Source organism: Sinocyclocheilus grahami, unplaced genomic scaffold (genome assembly GCF_001515645.1).
Source record: "Sinocyclocheilus grahami isolate Dianchi unplaced genomic scaffold, SAMN03320097.WGS_v1.1 scaffold548.1, whole genome shotgun sequence".
In the NCBI taxonomy this organism is placed as follows: Eukaryota; Metazoa; Chordata; class Actinopteri; order Cypriniformes; family Cyprinidae; genus Sinocyclocheilus; species Sinocyclocheilus grahami.
In genome coordinates this window covers 310362-328516 of record NW_015505727.1, presented here as the reverse complement: position 1 = coordinate 328516, position 18155 = coordinate 310362, and the positions used below count along the sequence as shown (strand labels likewise).

Below are 18155 nucleotides of genomic sequence, written 5' to 3'. Positions count from 1 at the left end.
TTAAGTTAATTTTTTTCGTCATTAATGTACACACAGCACCCCATATTGACAGAAAAACACAGAATTGTTGACATTTTTGCAGATTTATTAAAAAAGAAAAACTGAAATATCACATGGTCCTAAGTATTCAGACCCTTTGCTGTGACACTCATATATTTAACTCAGGTGCTGTCCATTTCTTCTGATCATCCTTGAGATGGTTCTACACCTTCATTTGAGTCCAGCTGTGTTTGATTATGCTGATTGGACCAGTATATATATATATATATATAGCACAGAAAACATGGGAACATTTGAAAGCTTATGGGTGACTAAGTGTTATTTTAGTACTATTTATACACCAATATACTTTTATTTAATATTTTGAATTTATTTTATTTATCTTTTATTTTTAGATTTTCAGTTTCATTTGAATTTTAGTTCATATTTTTGTAATTTTGCTGTGCTTTTGAATGTGCTTTTTTAAAATTTTAATTCCTATTTATGCTTAATTTATTTAATTTTTTATTAATTGTTATTTAAATTTATTTTCCATTTCAATTTATTATATATATTTTAGTCTAAGTACAACAAATACTACTAAGACACAAAAACGTTTGTTTTTGGTAAAAAAAAAAAATGCTATGAATATAATGTGAAATAATGTACAAATATAGAAAAATGTTTTTATATATTTTTAAAAATCAAAATCAAAACACACAATCTCAAGTGGCTGGTTACTTCAGTCACTGGGCTGCTAAATGTATCTGTCCGTCTGCTCATCATCACTTCTCCACATCTAACCAGAGAATGTGCGATAATTTTTCTTGTTTGTATTTTTTTTATATGGATGCATGTCTGAGTGAGAGTACAGCTCCCGGAGGACTGACTGCAGGAGGTAAAGCGTCTGTGTCTGACTCACCCTGTGCATTATTTTAAAACACACATCAGAGCAGCACCTCACAGACGAGACGAGAAGACATTCGTCTGACAGCATGCCACGCATTACGCTGAACCACAACACTTTCATCTGCAACTCTACATGACTGCAAATATTACTATCATCAGGGATGCCAAAGTTAATTTCTTCACTTAAGAGATTTACTAAATATATGCGACAACATAATAAGACTCTTCTATATCAGTAAAACATAGAGAAAGATCATCTGAAATGCTGATTTATTCATTATTGACATGAATTATACACCTTTGTTTTTAGACATTTTTATTCTAAAAGTATTTAAAATTTATATCGCATCTAAATATATATATATATATACACACACACATATATAATGACTTTGTATTAAATATTTAAATATATACACAATCATATATATATATATATATATATATATAAAAATACATAATCATATATAATTTAATTTTAAATACTTTTACAGTACAAATTAAAAATTATCAAATAATTAAAAAATATATACACATTATAAATATATATCAATTTGAATAAATATATATTTTAAATATATACTTTAATATATATTCTATATTTTAAAATAAAAATAAAATACAGCAATTATTAAATAAGAATTTTGAGAAATCTTTGTTCTCAAAATATTAGGAAAAAACGTTATTTATACATCATTCATGAAACATTTATTTCTGAAAAGTTTTAGTTAGGACTTTTGCCTAACGTTTTTTTAAATGTTAGACAAAATAATACAGCTTTCAAAACGTTAGCCTAAAGAAAATTATTCATGAAATGTTTTTTCTGAAACATTTTAGTTTAGTTATATATGTTCGTCTAACGCTTAGACAAACTAATAATGTTAGCATAAATTGTTAGCACAAAAAAAACTTAATTTATAACGTTCATGGATTTTTTTCTGAAACATTTCATTTTGATGTTCGTCTAATGTTTTTTTTAAATGTTACTACTTGTTTCTAAGTTTCCCATAATGCTTGCAAAATGATCAAATGGAATGTTCCTTTAACATTTAAACAGAATGTTCCATTAACGTTTGAATATAGCCAACGAAAACATTTTTAAACACTTTAAAGATCTAGATGCTTTAAACATTCAGAGAACATTCTGAAATCACATTTTCAGAACGTTTATAACATTTCCAGCAGGTGTGCCAGCATGTCAGGAAGAGCTCTGGCTGATGTGAAACGTGGGTTTATTGTTCTTGATGTTGGGATCAGATTGCTCTGTGCTGACCGCTGGTGCCAGATAATGACCTCTACACTCTCCTCTCTTCTGTATCGTCCGGGAATCTCAGATTAAGCCTTCAAAGGTCATTCATCAAAGAAGGTGGAATCCACTACATGCATCTTTCCCATCTGTACCTTTAAAAGGAACACGGAAAATGTGTCCGATTTATCCCTGACCAGACAGATTCCCAGTTGAATTTCGTCTGCGGACAGGAATGGGTGTTTAAGCATGTGACTGTTAATATGAGCCACACTAATCCTCTCAGCTGGATACTGTTGTATTTCGGTCATGAAGCGCTTACCTGAAGTCTACACTAATGGAGTAACGGCTCTCATTTTCACACCAGTCATGCTGTGATATTACACCACCGTTCATATAAAATCACCTCAACATCGCCTCACTGTTGCTCACAGCCACACTAGACCATGGGCTTTCAATCTTTAGATGATATGGACCCCCAATCTAATGTGATCATCTTCATGTGAGGGACCCACATCGTACAATTCAAAATTCACCTATATATTTTTATGTATAAAGACCCCATTAACACTGAGAAAAGTTATGATTATAAATGTGTAAAATATTATTTGGAAATATTTGGTTTCCATTTCATAACGTAATTATGTTTTTTTTACACACTATAGCACTGTACTGATAGATGTGCTATTTATTTACATCCAATTTGATTTAATTTGAATACATTTATTTAAATCCAATTTATTGATTTTTATTTTAAATCAAATATATACTATTTATATCAATTTTTATTATTTTAATCAAATATTGATTTATTTTAAATGTATATATATATATATATTATTTACTTAATATACTTTTATTTTATATTTATTTTAATCAACTTATTTAAATCAAATGTATTATTTTTTTAAATAAACATTTATTTAAATCAAATTTATTTATAAGTTATTTATTTATTACTTTTTAATTTTATTCAAATTTATTTAGTTTAATCTTATTTTTATTTTTTACACCATTTTTTTGAAAACCCCTGTGCTAGACGAGAAACTCATCAGCACCAAAAGATCAGTGAAAACCTGAATGATCTGCACAAAAACAAAACCACATTAGAGTGCTTATGTGGAAGAATAATGAAGGGAAAAAATGTTTTGGCATACAAACTGCATGGAAATATTTCTAAAGAAGCAATTAATTAGCCACATTAGAGCAGTTCTGTCCATCACATGCTCGATTACAGACTGATTTCAACAGCGTTCATTATTACAGCATCACCTAAAGCATCATTCCTCAAGCTAAAGCTATTGATCACCTGAAGCTGATGTTTAATTTGGTTTTATTACATTAATTCTGTTTCTTTATAGGTCAGACAAGGGCAATTATTTCCTGTTCATTTCATGCAGCACGTCTGGCAGCGCTCGTCCTCATTGTGCATGTGAATGAACGTTTTCCGACTGAAACCAGAAACCATTGAAGCATTTCAAAACATTTGTGAATGTGAGCAAACGTAAGAACAGATCTGTTTCAACGACTGTTTGATTACAGTAATTAAAGTGCCTATAAAAGTGTCACGTTATAAAAGACACGAAAACGACAGCGGCGGCACACACACACACACACACACACACACACACACAAACTGCCCTCATCACTACATCGCTTCCTCTAATGAAGCAGTCTGTCTCATAGCAACAGATTCACGTTGCCGTTACAGCACATGGATCCAAATGCGGTCGTGGGTGAGAGTTTACAACTTATGACTGTCTGTGTTTTATGTCTGTTAAAGGGTTAATTCATGCAAAAAAGCATCTTAAAAGTATAGTTGACTAAAAATTTGCAGAAAATTTACTCACCCTCAGGCCATCCAAGTTTGTTTCTTCATCAGATTTGGAGAAATGTAGCATCGCATCACTTGTTCAGCAATGGATGCTCTGCAGTGAATGGGTGCCGTCAGAATGAGAGTCCAGACAGCTGATAAAAACATCACAATAATCCACAGCACTCCAGTCCAATAGTTAATGTCTTGAGAAGCCCAAAGCTGTGTGTTTGTTAGAAACAAATCCATCATTAAGGCTTTTTAACTTTAAAACATTGCTTCTGACTAAAATACCAGTCCATAATCCATAATAACGCTTCCTCCGGTGAAAAAATCCATCTCCTGTTGTCTCTCACATCAAAATCCAGCCACATATTTGTTTAGAGCCGTTTTGGACTGTTTTCACTGATAAACGGCACTTGATCTGTGCAGATTTCGCTCCTGATTCAGACGAGATTACTTTTTCACTAGAGAAAGCGTTATTATGGATTTATGAATTTTAGCCAGAAGTAACAGATAAAAGTTGAAAACATCCTAATGATGGATTTGTTTCATACAAGCACGCAGCTTTTGGCTTCACAAGACGTTATCTGATGGTCTGGAGTGCTGTGGATTACTTGTGGATTATTGTGATGTTTTTATCAGCTGTTTGGACTCTCATTCTGACGGCACCCATTCACTGCAGAGGATCCATTGGTGAGCAAGTGATGCTACATTTCTCCAAATCTGATGAAGAAACAAACTCATCTACATCTTGGATGGCCTGAGGATGAGAACATTTTCAGAAAATACAATTTTTTGGGTGAACTATTCCTTTAATATCATTACAAACATTTATACCTTTCGGTAACACTTTACTTGAATGTGTATTATGAAAAGCGCTATTTAAAAAATACATTTGACTAGACTCTGTCACAAGCCAGACTGAGAAACAAACTAGAACATCAAAAAAAAACTTTTTCTATTATAAAAACCTCTGTGGCCCTGCAGCAAGATTGAAACATTTAAAATCTTCATGTCGCAGAGAAATATTAAAGTGTTCCTATAGTTATATTAAAGTTTCAGATCGGTGTCTCCTGTAGGGAAGCAGCTGTACGTCGAGTCAGGTAAGCGTCTGTGCTTCTGAATAACCGCATCAATTTGACATCCATTGACATATTGCAGAACAATTCACAGTGGTGCTGAAGTATCATTTGAGTCATGCATATCTGATTTCCATTTGTGAGCAATCAAACCGCAATAGTACAACCTCCCACACACACACACACACACAGCGCTGCACTCACTAAGCCGGCTGTATTTGGAGGGTAATTGAGCTGTTTTGAGTGTGCCATTTAAACTTCATTAGAAACAGTTCACACCCTCATTCTCCGTCTGCATTCAGTCAGATTGTCCTTACAGCCCTCTCACAACAGACTGGATCAGCATTACAATGCAAGCAGCTCCAATTCCTCCTGACATTAAATATTCTGAACCTTTATATCCAAATGTCTTTCTGTCCATGTCTATTAGCCTTGAGCTCATCTATATGCTTATGCACTCCTAAAAGTTGACAAAACAAACTTTATTTCATTTGAAAAGATGACAGAGAACAATATTCATGACGACAGCATTTTTTGTCAAATAAAAAGCTCAACGTCAATGCAGGAAAGAAAATTGTTACATTGATTGACCACTAGGTGGCGACAAATGACTGTCATTGAGAGTCATTTAACCATTCATTCATTTAATTGATTCGATTCATTCAGGAACGAAAAAAGTGACCATCTACGCGGAGTCAGTGAATCATTAACTCAACCAATTCGCTCAAATATATGAAAGATTTGGCTGTATTTGAAAAGTAATTGAGCTGTGTTTTGGGTGTGCTGTTTAAACATCATTAGAAACAGCACACACACACACACACACACACACACTGTCTGCATTCAGTCAGACTGTTCATATAGCACAACAGACTGAATCAGGATCACAATGCAAGCAGCTTTAATTCCTCCTGACATTAAGCATTCTGTCCATGTCTGTAGCATTGAGCTCATCTATATGCTTGTGCACGCCTAAAAGTTGACAAAACACACGTTATTTCATTTAAAATATCTATCTGGATGGCAGAGAGATTCAATTGATCTGATTCCTTCAGGGCATGAAACAAGTGACTGTCTTTATGCATGAGTCAGTGAATCATTCACTCAACCCATTCACTCAAAAACACAGATTCATTTAGGAACAAAACACAGTGGTGTGTTGCTTTGAGATGTGCTACAGAAGTTTTGGGTTTGACTTCGTTTTAACTTTGTGTCTAAAACTTGTTTACTGAACTGTTGCATAAAAGCGATATTACAGTCCCAGCTAACAAAACTTTGACTAAGAATATTTTGCTAACGCTCCCACTAAGTTATGAAAGCATAATTACTGAATGTTCTCTAAACATTCAAAACATCCACATCCAGTTTTTTTAAAAATATTTTAAAAACATTTATTTTGTTATGTGAATGTTAAGGGAAAATTCTACAATGTTACCTACATGGAATGTTACTTCTGAATGTTCTCTGAAAGTTCCGAAACAAGTAACATTTAAAAACCCGTTAGATGAACAACCAACCTAAAACATTTCAGAAAAAAAAAGATCCATGGTTGATGTATAAATGATGTTTTTGTGCTATTATTTTGAGACTAGATACCATTATTTAAGACTAGATAACACTGAATGAACGTTCTGTTAACGTTACTGGAAAATGTTTGTTCATAACTTTAAGAACGTTCTTTGTTAGCTCGTGCTCGCTTTTTATTGCTTAATTTATTTTATTTTAAAATGTCAAAATAGCATTACTGCTTATTTTCTTACATCGTATTTCATAATAAAATTTTACATTATAAATGTACTGCATTAAGGCATGGATAACTGTTTTGAAACATGCACTGGAATAAATAAGTGCTAGTATCATCAATGCTACATGTTTCAGCAACAAGAAGCACAATATGTCCAATCAAACTTATGTTTGGAATGCAACAGTTGAAAATACGATCACTGCACACTTAGTATGTAAGAGATGCTGGTTTCTTGATCTCGTCTAGAAGCTGTGGTGTCTTTAAACACGTTTGAGTGTGTGTGGAGCTGTAGATCACACAGCAGTTCATACAGAGAAGAGCAGAGAGACTGTGATGCAATATTCATGCTCTTCACTTCAGTCTGCTCACAAGCGGGTTTGTGCAGAGACTGAGTTGTTATGGATACGGCAACTCCCTGGTCGTTATGGATACGGTCGCTCATGGGAGGTCTGCGGCCTAAAAAACACAAACTCACCCCCTGCTGTTTTGTTTCCCCACCATAGCAACAGTGTCCGTAGTGACAGGACAGAAGAAGACCTACATATAGAGACCTACATCAAGGCTGATAGGAGAGAAGACGACGAGCATGGAAATCATCATCTGAATGTGTACGGAAACGGAGACGGAAACGGAGTTTATATGATACACTACAATAGGAATAAAGAAAAAACGAAGTGCAGGTTTGTTTAGTTTCTCAAATGTGTCTCTAAGAAAGCAATGAGGGTAAACGCAAAGCAAATGACTTTTGCTGAAGTTCTCAGATGTTTCTCAAAGAAAAAGACCCCTGCAAATGCACACCTCTCTCCTCGAGAAGAGATCTCAACAACAGTGCTCCATTACTAAAGTCTGCAATCAAAAGTCAGAGATCTCGCTATGAAGGCAAACATTAAAGGATCTGAGCTGCTATCTTCATCTTCACACTTTACTGCATGCCAAAACTCATTTGTGTCTGTTTTTATTTCTCATGAATTTTAGGAGAGACATAAGGAAGCTTGTTTCCACAGGATAAAATAAAGGCAATTGCAAAATTTTAACTCACAATTCTAACCTTTTCTTGCAATTTTGAGTGTCTCAAAATTCGGACTTTTTTTTTGTTGTCAGATTTGTGATATTAAGTCAGAATTCACAGAAAAATTTAGAAATGACCCTAAACTCATTTGTGTCTGTTTTTATTTCTCATGAATTTTAGGAGAGACATAAGGAAGCTTGTTTCCACAGGATAAAATAAAGGCAATTGCAAAATTTTAACTCACAATTCTAACCTTTTCTTGCAATTTTGAGTGTGTCTCAAAATTCTGACTTTTTTTTTGTTGTCAGATTTGTGATATTAAGTCAGAATTCACAGAAACATTTAGAAATGACCCTTCGCAAAGAGCTTGATTGACAGGCGATCTGACCAGTCATAACGCCGAATCTGCCATTTTCACTTAAACGTGAAAAATGGTGTGTATTGAACCGCGGTTGAAATAAAATACTTTCTGATGTTCATTCATGTTCATTACATGCTTTAAGTAAATGTGAAAAGACGATCGTTCATGTGTGCCGCTTGGCAATACAGGCAATACAGTGATGTCACGACACCTTAAAGAGCCACAAAGCGGTATTTATTGTTTGAATTTCTTTTAAAAAATTACAAAATTTGAAAGCTGAGACCTTGTTTCATACCAGAAGTAACCTGCTCTGTCTTGTCTGTCGCTGTGTTGTCAGTTTCTTCTCTCTTTGCTCTGCAATGTATTTTTTCCTGTGTGAGAACATGTGTAGTGTGAGAGTGGCTTGTCAGAGATAGCAACAGTAACTAAGGATGGCAGGGTTTTTGCAAAGGATCAATTGTGAGATGTAAAGTTAGAATTGCAAGATATAAAGTTAAATCTGTAAGATGTAAAGTCAGAATTGCGAGACGTAAAGTCAAAAATGCGAGATGTAAAGTTAAAACTGTGAGAGGTAAAGTCAAAACTGGAAGATGTAAAGTAAAAACTGGGAGATGTAAACTCAGTATTGCGAGATATAAAGTTAAAACTGTAAGATGTAAAGTCAGAATTGCGAGACGTAAAGTCAAAACTGCGAGATGTAAAGTTAAAACTGTGAGAGGTAAAGTCAAAACTGGGAGATGTAAACTCAGTATTGCGAGATGTAAAGTTAAAACGGTAAGATGTAAAGTCAGAATTGCGAGATATAAAGTCAAAACTAGGATGTAAAGTCAGAATTGCGAGATATAAAGTTAAAACTGTAAGATGTAAACTCAAAACTGGGAGATGTGAAGTTAAAACTGCGAGATGTAAAGTCAGTATTCCGATTTAAACTCAGAATTGCACGAAGTGAGAATGATGAGATGTAAACTAGAAAATCTGAATTTATATCTCGTATTTTTGACTTTATCCCTTTGAAGTTCAAATGTTACAATTCTGACTTTATATCTTGCAGTTCTTACTTTACATCTCACAATTCTGAAAAATAAAGTCTGAATTGTGAGATCAAAAAGTCCAGTTTACCTTTTATTTTTTATTCCATGGTGGAAACAGGCTTCCATAGAAACATCTGAGGCAAAGTTGAAAGAAAACTCTGTGCTATGAAAGAGCAGCATCTGAGAAACATCATTTCTCCAGGGCAGTCCAGGCGGTGCAGTGTGTTTTAAACAGAAAGAAAAGAAAGCTGCTTGTTTTTTACAAGGTTAATATGTTTATCCGACTGTCTCACATTGCATTGAACTGTACATATTCTTCAGACGCAGTCTTTACATTTTGACCATGGGTCTTTGCATGCACTACAAAAGGCCGACAAATGACTCCACAATACATGTTCAAAACTCCAATCACTGAAACATAAAAACACTCCAGGTTCACAGTCTGCACAGAGTGGACATACAGATACACCGTGGGACTGACAATGAGACTCATCAAAAAAGACAAAAATACAAGATCTAAGTTCAAAAATATATATATACCTTTACATTTTTGTCAGACAGTATATATTTGAAACGGTGCCCTGACTTCTTAAAGCAGCAGATAATATTAACATGAAGAATACTATCCTCTTAAGTTCTGTGGGTAGTGGGAAAACACACACACGCACACACGCACGCACACACGCACACACACACACACACAAAAACCTGTCCAGCTCACATTTAACCCAAAATCCAAAAATAAATAAATAAATATGCATATAGAAAATTATGCCTATTTTTGACCAATAAGGTTTATTGTATTGTGACTTTATTTAGTGACAATTCTTGTTGAAAAAAAACAAACAAACACAATTAGATTATATAACTTAAATTTTTTTTTTAAGAATAACATTTATTCAGCAAGGGCACATTAAATTAAATTGATCAAAAGTGACAGTAAAGACTTTTATAATGTTAAGACTCCTAAAAAAATGCATCACAGTTTCTACAAAAATATAAAGCACAGCTGTTTTCAACATTGATAATAATAATCATGTTTCTCAAGCAGCAAATCAGCATATTACTGTAGAATGATTTCTGAAGGATCATGTGACACTGAAGACTGCTGAAAATTCAGCTTTACATTACAGTATTAAATTACATTTTACAATATATACTTTAAAAAACGTATTACAAATAAGTAATAATATTTCACAATTTTTTCTGTATTTTTGATCAAATAAATGCAGCCTTGGAGAGCATAATCATAAAAAAAAAAATGACCTGAAATATTTGAATGGTAGTGTTTTGTTTGTTTTTTTCCGTTAGAGCCTATATATTATTCAGTACTTATTCATGTTACTATTAGCACTGCTTTCAATTTATAAATAAAAAATATATTTTACTCGTGCATATTAAATATAATGTCAAAAGGCAAAAAAAGAACTGAAATGCAAGAAAAAAACGTACTGATCCTAAAATAGACGTCTTTTTCTTTATGCAAAAAAAAAATGTTCAAGTTTTCTTTTGATTTTGCAGTGAAATGTGACCTGGACATGTTAAAGCAGCAGATAATATTAACATGAAGAATACTATCCTCTTAAGTTCTGTGGGTAGTGGGAAAACACACACACGCACACACGCACGCACACACGCACACACACACACACACAAAAACCTGTCCAGCTCACATTTAACCCAAAATCCAAAAATAAATAAATAAATATGCATATAGAAAATTATGCCTATTTTTGACCAATAAGGTTTATTGTATTGTGACTTTATTTAGTGACAATTCTTGTTGAAAAAAAACAAACAAACACAATTAGATTATATAACTTAAAAAAAAATTTTAAGAATAACATTTATTCAGCAAGGGCACATTAAATTAAATTGATCAAAAGTGACAGTAAAGACTTTTATAATGTTAAGACTCCTAAAAAAATGCATCACAGTTTCTACAAAAATATAAAGCACAGCTGTTTTCAACATTGATAATAATAATCATGTTTCTCAAGCAGCAAATCAGCATATTACTGTAGAATGATTTCTGAAGGATCATGTGACACTGAAGACTGCTGAAAATTCAGCTTTACATTACAGTATTAAATTACATTTTACAATATATACTTTAAAAAACGTATTACAAATAAGTAATAATATTTCACAATTTTTTCTGTATTTTTGATCAAATAAATGCAGCCTTGGAGAGCATAATCATAAAAAAAAAAATATTCAAATATAAATAGGGTTTAAAAAAACCTCAAATATTTGAATGGTAGTGTTTTTTTGTTTTTTTTTCCGTTAGAGCCTATATATTATTCAGTACTTATTCATGTTACTATTAGCACTGCTTTCAATTTATAAATAAAAAATATATTTTACTCGTGCATATTAAATATAATGTCAAAAGGCAAAAAAAGAACTGAAATGCAAGAAAAAAACGTACTGATCCTAAAATAGACGTCTTTTTCTTTATGCAAAAAAAAAATGTTCAAGTTTTCTTTTGATTTTGCAGTGAAATGTGACCTGGACATGTTCTTGACAGGTTTCATGAAATGAGTGCGCGCGCACACACACACACACACACACACACACACACTCAAATGTGACAGCTCTAATATCTCCACTGAAGACTGCTGAAAATTCAGCTTTACATTACAGTATTAAATTACATTTTACAATATATACTTTAAAAAACGTATTACAAATAAGTAATAATATTTCACAATTTTTTCTGTATTTTTGATCAAATAAATGCAGCCTTGGAGAGCATAATCATAAAAAAAAAAATATTCAAATATAAATAGGGTTTAAAAAAACCTCAAATATTTGAATGGTAGTGTTTTTTTGTTTTTTTTTCCGTTAGGGCCTATATATTATTCAGTACTTATTCATGTTACTATTAGCACTGCTTTCAATTTATAAATAAAAAATATATTTTACTCGTGCATATTAAATATAATGTCAAAAGGCAAAAAAAGAACTGAAATGCAAGAAAAAAACGTACTGATCCTAAAATAGACGTCTTTTTCTTTATGCAAAAAAAAAATTGTTCAAGTTTTCTTTTGATTTTGCAGTGAAATGTGACCTGGACATGTTCTTGACAGGTTTCATGAAATGAGTGCGCGCGCACACACACACACACACACACACACACACACTCAAATGTGACAGCTCTAATATCTCCATGGCTGAAGGAAAAGAAAGGTTCTAATTAGAGCGAAAGTGTCCGTGCCGTGCTTGTGTTTTCAGAGGCTCTGCTGCGGCGGACTGAACTGAAATCACAGTGTGAATCGGTGCAGCTTTGTTTCACATCATTATTGCACATCACATCTGATTGTTGCACTGGGCGAATTTTCCAGGAAACAGGGACGAGAAAGAGAACTGCGAAAAATCAGCACACATTCAAAGACCGCAAGACATTCAAGACGAGGTTTTGTGGCTTCATATCTGCTCATTTACATTAAAACCTGACAAAATTAACATTTTAGAAGATGTACACATTAAAAACATTTTAGGTATAAATGTTAAAATTCCTTCAAATATTTTAGCTTGATATGGGACTCAACCAATGGCGCAGAGTTGGGATCTACGCAGCTGTGCAAATGAAAGCATAGTGGTTATTTACAAATGTGCTTTGAAGCCGTTTCATGAGGTCTGTAGAGCACTAGTTCAGCCCGAAATGAAAATTTGATGAAATGTAAATGTAAAATGAGAGTCCAGACAGCTGATAAAAACATCACAGTAATCCACAGCACTCCAGTCCATCAGTTAATGTCTTGTGAAGCCAAAAGCTGCGTGTTTGTAAGAAACAAATCCATCATTAAGATGTTTTTAACTTCAAACGGTTTCTTCTGGCCAAACCCAGGTAACAACTGTAGGTTATTTAAACATTGTGGGAACATTGTTTTGAAATGTCCCGTTTTCGTCGTCATGATTAGAACGTTTACGTTTATAAAAATGTTTCTTACAGCATTCTACTACCTTTGACCCAAAATATAACGTTATTTGAACTTTTAATGTTAATATTCTAAGAATGTAAAAATGTCCAGTTTTCTTGTTGCAATTATAACGCTATTTAAAAGTTACAAAAACGTTTCTTAGAACATTCATCAAGTGCAAATTTCATCACAAGGACATTCTGAGAATGTTGTTCTAAGAACGCTTTCTCTCAACGTTATGAGAACGTATATGAAGTATCAATAACGTTATAAGAACATTCCATAAACATTACTTTAAGAACGTTATATAACTTAAAAAAAAAAAACGTTAGCTGGGTAATCCATAACAATGCTTCCTCCAGTGAAAAAGTCCATCTCCTGTTCTCCTCTCACATCAAAATCCACCCACATATTTGTTCAGAGCTGTTTTGGCTTGTAAATGGTGCTTGATCTGTGCAGATTTCTCTCCTGATTCAGACCAGACGACTTTTTCACTGAAGAAAGCAATATTATGAATGGAGGACTCATTATTTTACGTGATTTGAAGTTAAAATGCCACAAGATGTTAACCGATGTTCTGGAGTGGTGTGGATTACTTGTGGATTATTGTGATGTTTTTTTCAGCTGTTTGGACTCTCATTCTGACGGCACCCATTCACTGCAGAGCATCCACTGCTGAGACACTGATGCAATGCTACATTTCTACAAATCTGATGAAAAAACAAACTCATCTACATCTTGGATAGGATGAGAGTGAGTAAATGTTCATTTTTGGCTGAACTATTCCTTTAAGTGTGCCATTTGAGATCAACATCCCACATACAAACATATATACACACACACAGAGACAACAATGAATCCACCAGAGATACTAGAGTAAATAAAAAGCATAAATGACTGAAGGTCACATTTATTAAACTTATCATGTTTACTCTCTCTCTACTCTGTAGGTTAGTATAGTCAATACACTAATACTTCATTTTTAAACACTTGTGCCTCTACACATCTTAATACACTTATTGCAATGACAGAGGCCTTGGAAGGGGGTTTGAGGGGTGTTTGATTTGCTACCTGACACAGAGGGAAAGCCACAGGTGGATGTGTGTCCTTTATACAGATGCGACATTAAACGGAGAGCCGACTCGTTTTAAAGCAGGAAACCTTTCACTATCCATATCGTGATTTTTTTTTCCGTTGCGCCAACTGGCTTCAGTCTGTATCCACACAGAAAAAAACGGGAAAATCCACAGGTCTTGAGCAGTCCGATCGATCCGTAAGTGAGGCTTCTGTTCACAGAGCGTCCGCTTTCAGAACTGTCCAATCACAGGCTTATTCTATTCCAGACTGTCCAATCCAACTCATCAAATCCATCTGAGTCTCTGCTGGCCCCGCCTTCCCCGTCTCTGGCCGATATAAACTGTACGTCAGCCAGAGGTGATACAGTAGCTGCAAACGCAACAACATCCCGTGCATCAGTATTGAGTCACAAAAGCATCAACTTTTGCCATTTCTTCTTTAAAAAAAAATATATATATTAATTTTTAGACATAATATATTGCACGTCTTAACAGGTGAATCTCATGAATAATATCTAGGTCAAATTTCACCCCAAAATAAAAACAAAAATCTATTTTTTGCTTAAATAAAAAGTTAAATTAAATAGGGCTATTAAGATTTGCATGTGCATTTTGACACTTTTTTTGTACTGAATTTAATACAATATACAATAAAAAGATACAAAATACAAAAATCCAATAAAATCACTGTATAATGAGATGCGCAATGCAAAAATAAAAAATAGGTTTAATTTTCATCATGCAAAATATAACTGCTTAATGTTTTTATGCATTTATTTATAAGTACCGTGTTTATATAATCAGACAAAAGCTTCAATATTTGCCATTTGTTCTTTCAAAAATCATATACTGCATCTTTTAACTGGTGATATCTAATGAATAACGTCAAACTAATGTCTGAGTCAAATATCACCCTAAAATAAAAATAAGAAATTACATTTTGCATCAATAAGAAGGGAAATTAACAAATTTTTAGGACTGTTGAAATTTGCATTGCGATACTGTATTCGTGCTATTTTTGGTACTGAATATTTACAAAACCAAAATAAAAAAATCTTTGTGTAATGAGATTTGATGCATCACAGGTACTTAATGTACTTAATTGTCATTAACATAATATGCAATGCAAAAATAGGTTTATTTTTCATCATGCAAAATATAAAATTACAATTTTTATGCATTAATTGTTCAGTATTGTGTGTCTTTACAATCACACAAAAGCTTCAATATTTGTCATTTCCTCTTTTAAAAAGTTAATAAAACAATATATTGCTATTATTATATCTTAACAGGTGAATCAAACAACATCTGGGTTAAATAGCATGAATGAAAAGTAAATGAAATTTGCATTGTGACATTATTTCGACAACATATTTATAATGAATTTTGAATCATTGTGTCCAGGCAGTAATAAAAAACGTTGCAATGTTATGCATCACAGTAAACTTTAAAGAAAATATGCTAGTGAAAATGCAAACATTTTTCTTTTGATTTTGGGCTGAAATTTGACATGGATATTTCTTTGAGAGATTGACCCTAACATCTCTAAATACACACATATATTCTAGGTTTACAGATAATAAGTGATGTACATCCAGACATACAGGACGTGCACAGTGAGCAGACAGCACTTGTTCAGGTAACACACTGCACAGGGTGTGGACACAAAGTGCTAAATGAAGTTTTATGCCAATATTTGTCATTTCCTCTTTTAAAAAGTTAATAAAACAATATATTGCTATTATTATATCTTAACAGGTGAATCAAACAACATCTGGGTTAAATAGCATGAATGAAAAGTAAATGAAATTTGCATTGTGACATTATTTCGACAACATATTTATAATGAATTTTGAATCATTGTGTCCAGGCAGTAATAAAAAACGTTGCAATGTTATGCATCACAGTAAACTTTAAAGAAAATATGCTAGTGAAAATGCAAACATTTTTCTTTTGATTTTGGGCTGAAATTTGACATGGATATTTCTTTGAGAGATTGACCCTAACATCTCTAAATACACACATATATTCTAGGTTTACAGATAATAAGTGATGTACATCCACACATACAGGACGTGCACAGTGAGCAGACAGCACTTGTTCAGGTAACACACTGCACAGGGTGTGGACACAAAGTGCTAAATGAAGTTTTATGCTGAGGATGCGTGACACAAAATCTCCCTACACCAGTTGCTTAGCAACCGTCCCTTCCAGATTCACTCACATGATGCTCAGGACAAATCTCTGAATTAACATTAGCTACAAACACACATGGCACATATGAATGACACAGAGGTCAGAGGATGCAGATGAATGACTCGGGTGACGTGAGCTGTTGGTCTGTACTTCATAATGAAAGATGGAAGATTTTTAATCAGACCATGTGTTAAATTAGTTTCTGCAAGCATGAATAGAAATATATATGACTCATTGATGCATTTACAGTTTACATCAACAGAGTGAGATCAAATCAACATGAGATCAAAACTCCTAAACACACCATTCTGCGCACAGTTCATAAGGGCATGTTTTATAAAACCTTATTTAATTCGTAATTATTCAACCCCTCCAATTTAAACAACTGGCTCTAATTAGGTAAGTAATGTCTGCTTTCATTTTCTGTAGGCAAAAATTATTCTCTTCATTTATTATTTAGATCTTCTAATGACTGAGATTTTAGGCATTAATTTCTACATTCTACATGCAAATGTCAACATTAAAGAAAATGTTATTATTGTCATTAACAATGCCCAATGTCAAAAATAAAAAACGGTTTCGTTGTTTGCAAAATATAATTACATTTTTTTTCTTCCGATTTTTGGAAGGAAAGAAAACTTATACCCAAATTAAAGTCTTGACTAAAGTCCTAGTTAAATGGAGTCAGTTAAAACTTTGTAGACAAATAAATAAATAAAAATGGCAAAAAATACACAATAAAATGACAAAAATGTTAAATAAAGTTAAAATTGAAATAGGAAAGAGAAAACAAGAACCAATTAAAAAAACTATAAAAGTATCTCAGTGATATTAAAACTGAGAACTGAAATAAAACTAAACAAAAACTGAAATGAAAATGAATAAAAATTATAGACATAAAAATGATAAAAAAAACAAAAATGACTGAAACTAAAATTAAAATGAAATCAGAAGATATAAAATAAAAACCAATTTAATATATTAATAAAAACTATAACAGCATCTCAATGCTACTATACTAAAACTAAAATTAAATATATAAAAACCTACATAGATATATAAAAAAACTAATAAAAATGACAAAAATACGACAAAATTACTAAAAATAAAATATAGAAATCGGTTCAAAATATTAACTATTAACAACAACCATAATTGCATCTCAATGATATAAGTGAAAACTGAAATAAAACCTAAATTACAGCTGAAATAAAATATAAACTATATAGACATTAAAATGAAAAACTAAAATTAAACTAAAAATGTACTAAAATTAACCTAATTATTTATAAATAAACTAAAATTAAAGACTAAAATGAAAATGAAAACAGAAAGTAAAAATGAAGCCAACTCAAAATATTAATAAAACTATAACAGTATCTCAATGATACAAAAAACAACAACATTGAATTTTGTAAGTAAAAAGTTTTATTAAAACATGCACTTATTTTGCACAATTAAACCAGGAAGGTGTTTTTGAGAGTACAGGGTGCTACAATCAAATGTAGTAGATGCAATAGTGTTTCATGTTGACTTGAACTCTTTCTATAAATAGTCCTTAAGAATCAGCAGCATCTGAGAGAGATCAGATCAAGTTCGGCCAATCAGAGTCATTCTCTCGCTGTCCCCAGTGACATCACACAGCACGAGAGCGTCTGTTACCTGTGAGTCTCGCGAGTCTCGTCTCCCTTTAAGACAGAACGTTCGCCTCTGTGAACACAACCTCTGAGCAGTTATCTGTGTGTACAACCAGTGCAACGAGACATGCGGCATGCGAGACACA

The 18155-nt window shown here is 32.8% G+C and overlaps 1 protein-coding gene across 5 annotated transcripts in view; it reads right to left on the bottom strand.

Moving 5' to 3' along the window:
• LOC107555885 (potassium voltage-gated channel subfamily C member 2-like) overlaps nucleotides 1-18155 on the bottom strand; it is a 103025-nt gene that overhangs the window by 44337 nt on the left and 40533 nt on the right. The window contains exons 4-5 of one of the 5 annotated variants that reach the window (XM_016238809.1): nucleotides 18035-18060; nucleotides 13882-14546 (exon numbers count right to left, since the gene is read on the bottom strand). The exons of 1 other annotated variant lie outside the window; for it this stretch is intronic. In XM_016238809.1, the coding sequence (XP_016094295.1) occupies nucleotides 14430-14546; nucleotides 18035-18060 (143 nt within the window). In that variant the 3' untranslated portion in view covers nucleotides 13882-14429. Of the gene's footprint in view, nucleotides 1-13881; nucleotides 14547-17983; nucleotides 18083-18155 lie in introns of those variants that run through there. 3 more of the 5 variants (XM_016238815.1, XM_016238810.1, XM_016238814.1) reach the window with 3 other exon arrangements.